The sequence below is a fragment of the Eutrigla gurnardus genome (assembly GCF_963514095.1).
Source record: "Eutrigla gurnardus genome assembly, chromosome: 11".
Classification (NCBI taxonomy): domain Eukaryota; kingdom Metazoa; phylum Chordata; class Actinopteri; order Perciformes; family Triglidae; genus Eutrigla; species Eutrigla gurnardus.
In genome coordinates this window covers 1308838-1319665 of record NC_139925.1, presented here as the reverse complement: position 1 = coordinate 1319665, position 10828 = coordinate 1308838, and the positions used below count along the sequence as shown (strand labels likewise).

Here is a 10828-nt window from a genome sequence, read left to right as displayed (position 1 = left end):
CGACCAACGAGGAGAAATTATTCATGATGCTGCTTCTTCTTCATTCTTCATCATCATACTGTCATCCCTCCCCTTGCTCTTATCCAGGTCTTGGGGGGAAGCAGTCTTAGCAGAGTCTTCTAGACCAGCAATGTCCTCCAGCTCCTCCTGGTTGACCCCAGGGCGTTACCTTCACTGGAGAACAAGACTGATACTTGGTCCATTGTTTGGAGCGGTGACCCAGTTCCACCTGGAGGGTTCAGTCCCACCTGAAGGGTCCAGTCCCACCTGAAGGGTCCAGTCCACTGTCTACCAGCAGCACCAGCATTTAGCAGAGTTTTTCTTCAGATGATTAAAGTTCTATTTTATCTTTAAGCCATCTGTCCCAGAAACCAATATGACTGACACATGTGAATAATATATATATATAATATTTTAATGAGACAGGACACGATTTAAAACTCAATTTAAAACTATTTGAAACCTTCTGATGTTGAAAACATATATACTGTATACTGATAAATGACTACAACATCTGGTGATGTTTCATCAGGAACAGACAACAGGAAGTGGAGCATCTCTGAACGGGAGTGCGTTTCATCCGAACCAGTGGTTTCCCATACACTCTGTGTTCCAGGAAATACCACACAGCCAACACCACTCAGACCTGCACAGAGGACACTGCATGTGCATACAGCCACCTGCAGGGGGAGACAACACTCTATTACACAGGAGCAACTTCCTGTTTCATCACAATTAAGAACAAGAACACTGGGTGCAGTCGAATAGTTAAAAAAGTAAGGTCCTAACTCCTATTCCTATCTCCTATTCCTTGACCTCTGGGGAAAACGTCACGGGGTTAAGGAAAGGCGATAGGAGAACTCCAAAGGATTTAGGAAAAGTCGACCGCGGTGCTCAGAGAATCCGACCGGACTTTCACTAAGCTACGTCATTATATCGCGGCCGCTGATGATTGACAGCTGATGATCGGCACCGGTGATTGACGTGCGTCTGCGCTGGAGAAACTACAATAATGGACTACAAAAAGCGCGTCGTCCACTTCTCCACATGTTGGTTTTATCAACAGCTGGTTCACTGACCGGCTTCAGGTCCAGCAGCTCCTCCTTCCTGTTTGCTTTATTTACGTTTCATTTGTGGTTTTAGTTTCGTTTTTGTCAAACATTTGTAACATGATTGAAATAAATAAAAAAATACCAGTCAATTATTATCACTGTCCACACACATTTATTATCACTATTCCAATTACTATATGTCTGCATGAAAGTCATCGTTAAATATGCAAATACACATATCGTTTGTTTTCATGAACGGCCGAGGTGTGCGGCACTTTAAATAGGCTTGTTCGGGATGGTCTTGGCTTGACTTGACTTGACTTATCACGCCGACGAGAGCTGCAGGTGTCTGAGGGGGCGGGCTCTAAAAGAGACGGCAGCCAAACGCCGTCAAGTCGGACAACAAAGTCAACGTGACTATAGTGCTCAAGCGATAGAACACAGCAGCAAACCAAAGAGATATGTTATATATATATATATATATATATATATATATATATATATATATATATATATTAATACACACACACACTCACACACACACACACACACACACATACATATATACATAAATACACACACACACATGCAAGGCAACATGTGGAAGGCATTCTTTTTTCCAGTATATTTGTATTATCATTCTATGTTTGTATTAACCAGACCTCACATATAATAGGCCGACTCACAACACAATGCACGGAACTTTAGATCAAGCCATGAGATCAATGCGACCAAAATAAAAAGTATCATTTCACCACAAGGTGGCCGCCGAGTGCGGACCTGAACACACGTCATTGAACTTTTAACCAATGAGAACCATTCCGCTGTAGCGGAGGTGAGGACAAGCCAGTTGCAGCCACCGTGGACCGCGCTGCCAAGCGCTGCAAGAAGCGGCTCTTAAAAACTTGTTCCTGCGATGTTTTGGGTCACGTGATATGGTCGCGACCCTGTGATGTCTTTGCAGTTGGCTGCTAAGTCGGACACAATTCTAGCCATCATGCATCGCTTCAACCCACAATACATCACGTTAGGTAGCGCGCTGCAGGCGGCTGCATCAAGTCGAACGAGCCTAATGTTGCTCTCGCAAAGAATTGTGGGTCGGTGTAATCTCCTTTCCTTTCGCATAGGAAGGTCCGTTGCATCCTATGCTAGGGAGCTCTGAAAGGAAGCATTGGAGCTCCTTTCCTTTGCATTTAGAGAATCCGAACAGCTCTTATCATGGCGGCCACTTGTTTACTTCCGGGTCACTTCTTCAGTTAGGAACCTTCCTAAGCAAAACAGACTATTCGACTGCACCCACTGAAAGATTTCAACAAAGATTCACACCAGTTTGAAAACAGTTCACACCAGTTTAAACTGCTTCACACCAGTTAAACAGTTCACCCCAGTTCATTATAAACCAGTTACCGTCCCGCTCCACAGGAACTGAACACTGGGGGCAGCGTTTGGTGGTCTGCTGCAGGAGGAGTAGTGAGGCTCGATCCCACCTGCCTCTGAGAGCCGCCTCCTCGTCGACCACGAAACCCTGAGGAGGACGATGAGAGGGTAATTTATCTGACTTATCAGCTCTGTGATTGGTCAGCACTGTGATTGGTCAGCTCACATGAGAGGCGTCAATGGTGGGCGGGACCTGCTCGGTGGGACACGCCCCCTCGTGGTAGTCCTCCTTGCAGTGTTTACAGAAGACAAAGCCACATCCGAGCTGTCTGTCACACTGCACCCTCCTGCTGTCATCAGGGGGTAGAAGCCCCGCCCCACACCGGGGTGACGGACACATCAGTCCTCCAATCATCAGCAGGCACTCCTCTGCCCCATACTGCTGGTACCGCCCATACTGAGGGACACAGAGACCAGGGGCCTCATTTATGAAACTGCGTAGGATCCTTACTAAAAGTGTACGTACGCCCAAAAGCCAAAGTTTGCGTGCGCCAAAAAAAAAAAAATTCACAGGATCACCTACAAGTGTGCGTACCTGAATCCCGCCCTGTACACGCCCACATTTTACTATGTTAATGAGCCGGCATGCAATCGTTTCCGTGTGGTGAATCACGGCGACAGGTCAGGAAAAAGCAAAGAAACGTAACTTTTCAGAAACGGAGAAAGAGACACTTGTTGGGGAGGTGAGGCCCGGACAATAATTTAATTTAGTGGCCACAGCAGCGGGATCACGAATAAAAAGACGCAGTGCGAGTGACAACACATTGCTGCTGCTGTCCACGGCGTCAGCTGGACGGAGCGGACGGTGATCTGAAGGTAAATGACATCTTTCCGCTCCTAACATGGATTTAATGTATTGCTAGAGTATTTGAGGAAGTTTGATTTTGATGTGACGGGGATTGTGTCCGAGGAGGGAGACACAGACGCGACTGAGACCAGAGGGATAAGAACAGGCACGTGCAGAGGGGGGGGCGGAGGGTGCTGGAGCACCTGCCCCTTTGCCCCTTAATGCCCAAAGTGCCCTTTTGTCAAAGTGATTTTCCCCCCCAAAGAGTGTGTGTGTGTGTGTCTGTGTGGCCAAAAATAATAATAAATAAAACAAAATAATAATAATTTAGATGTACCTTGGTCGGTCGTGCCCTCACTCTGCCTGCCCTGACGTGCCCGGACATGCCCTGCTGCTGAACGCTAAGCTGCTGGAGACGGCCACTGCTCGTCTCACCAAACCTCACTTTTTGACAGACAGGGAGTAAACAACCGGTCCGGTGAGTAGGTTTTGCAGCGGTATTCCTTTGTGCACGGTGTATTCTTGCAAGATGACTGACGAAGTGAAGTGAGCAATGAGCATCCTCTGTGTCGTCCAACTCTGCACACACACCTCTCACAAGTTATAGCCATTAACCACACACAGTTTCAGTTTAGTGTCTGTACGTTTCTCTTGTCACGGGCAAAGTGCATTAGAGAGATAATATGTGTTATTTGACTGTCACGCTGTTTTTTCCTGTTTCTAGAGGCAATGAGGCAAAGACTGTTATTTCACTAAAACTATGCGATATACATATTCACATAATTTTGGACTATTACAGTATAAATACAACAATAATGGAAGAATTATTTAACAAATTAAATATAATATGCATACAAATTATATATTTATATATTATATTATATTATATTATATATTATTTTTTACTTTAATAATTTAGCACAAGGAATAATAAATGGCAGATTATGAATGGATTAAATTTGTGGCTATACGGTACAATTTTTGAAAAGGTATGAAATGTCACTGTGTGTGTGTGTGTGTGTGCGTGCGCACATATATATATATATATATATATATATATATATATATATATATATATATATACACACACACACACTTCTCTTAAATAACTAAATATTGCTTCACTGGAACAATCATGTAATCATTATACATGTAATGTACACCATTGTGTCCAAACAACATTAACAGAAATGTGCATACACACAAACCTGTTCTTCTCCCAAAATCCTGAAATGATGCAACTCTTTAATGAGAGAGTTGATGCAGCCGGCTGGAGACACAGAGATCACGCGTTTATTATGTACATAACTCTATTTAAAGACAGTCATTACATATATAAGTATCCAAACACATGTTTATTATGCTAAATAGGAATATATTAAACACATGATAATTATGACATGTTTAACCCTCCTGATACCTTCAAATCTTGTCCCATCCGTTAATCCTTCAGAGAATGATTATAATCTACTCTTTATTATCTAAAAATCATGTACTACACATGTATTACACAGATACATGGTAAAGATGTGTTCTAGTTCATGGTGAGACTCACCAGCACACGGCAGAGAGTAGCCAATCACAGGATGGGAAACAAACTGACGCTCACTCAGTCGAGTCTGGCAGTAACGATGGAAACAGTCCAGACAGATCACATGGCGCTCTTGACACTGGAAGACCAGGACCAGGTCCCTGAGAGACACAAGACCTTTTACACAGAGATTCCTCCGTAATCACAGAAAGTAGACCCTTCTAAAGAACTTCAGTTAGCATCCTAATGCTGCAGCCGGGTCTCCGTCTACAGACGTGGAACCAGTGAGGAAGCAGAGAGGCCGTGACTGTGTGTGTGTGTGTGTGTGTGTGTATTACATGACGTCGGTGCAGGCCATACAGGGCACGTCTCTGCTGTTGGGCATGATGAGGTCGAGGGCGACAGAGGTGTCATCATCGGAGGTCGGATGGGATGCACACTTCATGTAGAAATCCTGCAAACACAAACACACTTCATCTCCCAGAATGACACTGGATCAGCTAAACAGAAGTCATGAAAGAAGTCATGGCCCACTACCGCTTCATTGCCATGACAACCATCTGATTGACAGACGCCTTGGATTCGACCTCGGATGAGGACGTCATCCCAACAGGAAGGACCCTGAGAGACAGAGAGAGGGACAGGAAATGACATCACATTCATTATAATCACCATCATCATGACATGATACACTTCTCAACAACATGAAGGAACAATCAAGCCAACTTCCTGTCTGGTTCTTCTCTAGTTCTAGTTCTGCAAGTGTCCTCCCATTGATCTCCTGACCTCCCTCCTCCTCTCGTTCCTGACACTCCCTCCTCCTCTCGTTCCTGACCCTCCCTCCTCCTCTCGTTCCTGACACTCCCTCCTCCTCTCGTTCCTGACCCTCCCTTCTCCTCTCGTTCCTGACCTCCCTCCTCCTCTCGTTCCTGACACTCCCTCCTCCTCTCGTTCCTGACCCTCCCTCCTCCTCTCGTTCCTGACCTCCCTCCTCCTCTCGTTCCTGACACTCCCTCCTCCTCTCGTTCCTGACCCTCCCTCCTCCTCTCGTTCCTGACCTCCCTCCTCCTCTCGTTCCTGACCTCCCTCCTCCTCTCGTTCCTGACACTCCCTCCTCCTCTCGTTCCTGACCCTCCCTCCTCCTCTCGTTCCTGACACTCCCTCCTCCTCTCGTTCCTGACCCTCCCTCCTCCTCTCGTTCCTGACCTCCCTCCTCCTCTCGTTCCTGACCTCCCTCCTCCTCTCGTTCCTGACACTCCCTCCTCCTCTCGTTCCTGACCCTCCCTCCTCCTCTCGTTCCTGACCTCCCTCCTCCTCTCGTTCCTGACACTCCCTCCTCCTCTCGTTCCTGACCCTCCCTCCTCCTCTCGTTCCTGACACTCCCTCCTCCTCTCGTTCCTGACCCTCCCTCCTCCTCTCGTTCCTGACCTCCCTCCTCCTCTCGTTCCTGACCTCCCTCCTCCTCTCGTTCCTGACACTCCCTCCTCCTCTCGTTCCTGACCCTCCCTCCTCCTCTCGTTCCTGACCTCCCTCCTCCTCTCGTTCCTGACCTCCCTCCTCCTCTCGTTCCTGACACTCCCTCCTCCTCTCGTTCCTGACCCTCCCTCCTCCCCATGTTCCTGACCTCCCTCCTCCTCTCGTTCCTGACCCTCCCTCCTCCTCTCGTTCCTGACCCTCCCTCATTCTCTTGTTCCTGACCTCCCTCCTTCTCTCTGTCCTGACTCCTCCTCCTCTCTGTCCTGACTCCTCCTCCTCTCGTTCCTGACCTCCCTCCTCTCTGTCCTGACCGCCCCTCCTCCTCTCTGTCCTGAGCCTCCCTCCTCCTCTCGTTCCTGACCCTCCCTCCTTCTCTCTGTCCTGACTCCTCCTTCTCTCTGTCCTGACACCTCCTCCTCTCTGTCCTGACCTCCCTCCTCCTCTCGTTCCTGACCCTCCCTCCTCCTCTCTGTCCTGACCTCCCTCCTCCTCTCATTCCTGACCCTCCCTCCTCCTCTCTGTCCTGACCTCCCTCCTCCTCTCTCCAGTGGTCTGCCACCACAGAGACTCTCTCCATCAACGTCATCGTTGCACTCACCAGTTTCCTGTTTCATGTAATAAACTATATATTGTTTCATGTTATAAACTATATATTCTTTCATGTAATAAACTATATATTCTTTCATGTTATAACTCACCCTGCTGATCCTCAGTGTAGTCTGTCTGCAGCTTCTACAACAAACTCTCAGTTTTCCAGGTTGGATGGACCGGCAGCTTTTACAGTACACAAAGAAAGTATTGTGGCTACACACACCTGTTCAACAGAGAACCACAGTCAGAAGTCCTGCAGGAGACCTGAACCACTACTAGAGTACTGAAGTCCTGCAAGAGCACTTAATTACCAGAGCAGTACTGACACTGTGGCCTCCTTAACTGAGCTTTAAGACTTGCAGCCTGCACCTCCCATGTTATAAACTATATTCTTTCATGTTATTAACTGTATTCTTTCATGTTATAAACTATATATTCATTCATGTTATAACTATTATTTCATTTTATAAACTATATCTTCATTCATGTTATAACTATATATATTCTTTCATGTTATAACTATATATATTCTTTCGTGTTACAAACTATATATTCTTTCATGTTATAACTATATATATTCTTTCATGTTATAACTATATATTCTTTCATGTTATAACTATATATATTCTTTCGTGTTACAAACTATATATTCTTTCATGTAACAAACTACATATGCATTCATAATATAACTATTATTTCATTTTATAAACTATATATTCATTCATGTTATAACTATATATATTCATTCATGTTATAACTATATATTCTTTCATGTTATAACTATATATTCATTCATGTTATAACTATATATATTCTTTCATGTTATAACTATATATTCATTCATGTTATAACTATATATATTCATTCATGTTATAACTATATATTCTTTCATGTTATAACTATATATTCATTCATGTTATAACTATATATATTCTTTCATGTTATAACTATATATTCTTTCATGTTATAAACTATATATTCTTTCATGTTATTAACTATATATTCTTTCATGTTATTAACTGTATTCTTTCATGTAACAAACTACATATTCATTCATGTTATAACTATATTCTTTCATGTTATAAACTATATTCATTCATGTTATAACTATTATTTCATTTTATAAACTATATATTCTTTCATGTTATAACTATATATATTCTTTCATGTTATAACTATATATATTCTTTCATGTTATAACTATATATTCTTTCATGTTATAACTATATATATTCTCTCATGTTATAAACTATATATTCTTTCAAGTCTTAAAGGTCAGCCACAGTGTCGCCGCTCTGGTAATAAAGTGCTCCTGCAGGATTTCAGTACTCTAGTAGTGGTTCAGGTCTCCTGCAGGACTTCAGTACTCTAGTAGTGGTTCAGGTCTCCTGCAGGACTTCAGTACTCTAGTAGTGGTTCAGGTCTCCTGACCTTTAAGACTTGCAGCCTGCCCCTCCTCTCTGGCCGCCCCTGCTCCTCCTTCACCAGCTCCTCCTCCATCCCTCCCCTCCAGGATCAGTGGCATGCTGGAGGAGGTGGAGGGGAGGCGTGAGGAGCTGAGGTCCAGCCTGGTCAGACTGACCTGCTCCTCATCTGGGAGGAGAATCAGGGAGGAGGAACCTGATGGAGGGAGGACCACATGGACGGTACTCTGCTCTGGGAGGTCACAACCCTGAGAGGAGGAGAGAGAAAAGGAGACAATGATTCATATCATAAGAGGAGATGAGGACTCCTCCTCATACTGCACCTCTTTCTCTCATCTTGGAGTTGCTCCCCACCTGCAATGTGGAGGTGCTCCTCAGCTCCCTCCCAGCAAACAGCACGATGAGGTGCTCCGGTCGGACTCCCTGCTGACTCCCCACCAGCTCCTTCAGCTTGGCCACAGTCACCTCCTCCTGCAGCTCCACAGGGAAAACCGGGCCCAGGTTGTACCGCACAAACACTGGAGACAAGGTGTACTTTTACTGATACAGGGGTACATAGGTAGGTAGTATAGGTAGAACTCAGTAGACTATAGTTCAGTAGAACCACGGTAGAACTCAGTAGACTTTAGTTCAGTAGAACCATGGTAGAACTCAGCAGACTATAGGTCAGTAGAACCATAGCAGAACCACAGTACACTATACTTCAGTAGAACCACGGTAGAACTCAGTAGACTTTAGTTCAGTAGAACCATGGTAGAACTCAGTTGACTATAGTTCAGTAGAACCACAGTAGAACTCAGTAGACTATAGTTCAGTAGAACCACGGTAGAACTCAGTAGTCTATAGTTCAGTAGAACCACGGTAGAACTCAGCAGACTATAGTTCAGTAGAACCACAGTAGAACCACAGTAGACTATACTTCAGTAGAACCACAGTAGAAACCTCCTGCAGATCCCAAGGACCAAACTCCGAACCATGGGAGACAGAGCTTTCTGTCACGCCGCTCCCTGTCTTTGGAATGCTCTCCCTGACCACCTGAGAGCACCACTGACCCTGGACACTTTTAAAAAAGGCCTAAAAACCTACCTTTTTAAAAAAAGCCTTTCATTAGTTGTTTCCTTTGGAGAGACGCTCTCTCTCCAAATTTTAACTTTTACTTTTCTTTTTCTTTTTTTTTCTCTTATGTAGCACTTTGAGATTGTTTGCTCAATATAAAGTGCATTACAAATAAAATTCATTATTATTATTATTAACTCAGCAGACTATAGTTCGGTAGAACCACAGTAGAACCACAGTAGACTATAGTTCAGTAGAACCACAGTAGAACTCAGCAGACTATAGTTCAGTAGAACCACAGTAGACTATACTTCAGTAGAACCATGGTAGAACTCAGCAGACTATAGTTCAGTAGAACCACAGTAGCACCACAGTAGACTATACTTCAGTAGAACCACAGTAGAACTCAGCAGACTATAGTTCAGTAGAACCACAGTAGACTATACTTCAGTAGAACCATGGTAGAACTCAGCAGACTATAGTTCAGTAGAACCACAGTAGAACCACAGTAGACTATACTTCAGTAGAACCACAGTAGAACTCAGCAGACTATAGTTCAGTAGAACCACAGTAGACTATACTTCAGTAGAACCATGGTAGAACTCAGCAGACTATAGTTCAGTAGAACCACAGTAGAACCACAGTAGACTATACTTCAGTAGAACCACAGTAGAACTCAGCAGACTATAGTTCAGTAGAACCACAGTAGACTATACTTCAGTAGAACCATGGTAGAACTCAGCAGACTATAGTTCAGTAGAACCACAGTAGAACCACAGTAGACTATACTTCAGTAGAACCACAGTAGAACTCAGCAGACTATAGTTCAGTAGAACCACAGTAGACTATACTTCAGTAGAACCATGGTAGAACTCAGCAGACTATAGTTCAGTAGAACCACAGTAGAACCACAGTAGACTATACTTCAGTAGAACCACAGTAGAACTCAGCAGACTATAGTTCAGTAGAACCACAGTAGACTATACTTCAGTAGAACCATGGTAGAACTCAGCAGACTATAGTTCAGTAGAACCACAGTAGAACCACAGTAGACTATACTTCAGTAGAACCACAGTAGAACTCAGCAGACTATAGTTCAGTAGAACCACAGTAGACTATACTTCAGTAGAACCATGGTAGAACTCAGCAGACTATAGTTCAGTAGAACCACAGTAGAACCACAGTAGACTATACTTCAGTAGAACCACAGTAGAACTCAGCAGACTATAGTTCAGTAGAACCACAGTAGAACTCAGCAGACTATAGTTCAGTAGAACCACTGCAGAACCACGGTAAAAGCGAACAGGACTCACCGATCATCACTCACTTCGTCCTTCAGTCTACATGCGTGTTTATAGTCTGCCCGCCGCGGTGCACTCTGGGTACTGTAGTCCCGCTTCACTCAAACACAGTACACAAACCATGGAGTAAAACTACGGTGTGGTAACGCGGAAATTACGTCACGGGAAAGAAC

General features: G+C 44.4%; 1 protein-coding gene across 1 annotated transcript; it reads right to left on the bottom strand.

Moving 5' to 3' along the window:
- Positions 1–394: 394 nt before the first annotated feature.
- On the bottom strand, positions 395–10802 carry prkn (parkin RBR E3 ubiquitin protein ligase). The gene is made up of 11 exons (XM_084021446.1): positions 10668–10802; positions 8653–8816; positions 8306–8546; positions 6982–7097; positions 5345–5428; positions 5146–5261; positions 4832–4968; positions 4485–4546; positions 2656–2886; positions 2460–2577; positions 395–680 (listed from the first exon to the last, which is right to left on the bottom strand). The coding sequence occupies exons 1-11, from the start codon at positions 10672–10674 to the stop codon at positions 577–579; spliced, it is 1380 nt and encodes a 459-aa protein (XP_083877572.1). The 5' UTR covers positions 10675–10802; the 3' UTR covers positions 395–576.
- Positions 10803–10828: the final 26 nt, after the last annotated feature.

Coding starts and splice junctions, on each gene's coding strand:
- prkn (XM_084021446.1), bottom strand. Junction 5,262..5,344: donor GTTGTCATGGCAATGAAGCG/GTAGTGGGCCAT, acceptor TTGTGTTTGCAG/GATTTCTACATGAAGTGTGC. Junction 681..2,459: donor AGTTCCTGTGGAGCGGGACG/GTAACTGGTTTA, acceptor CTCCCCCTGCAG/GTGGCTGTATGCACATGCAG.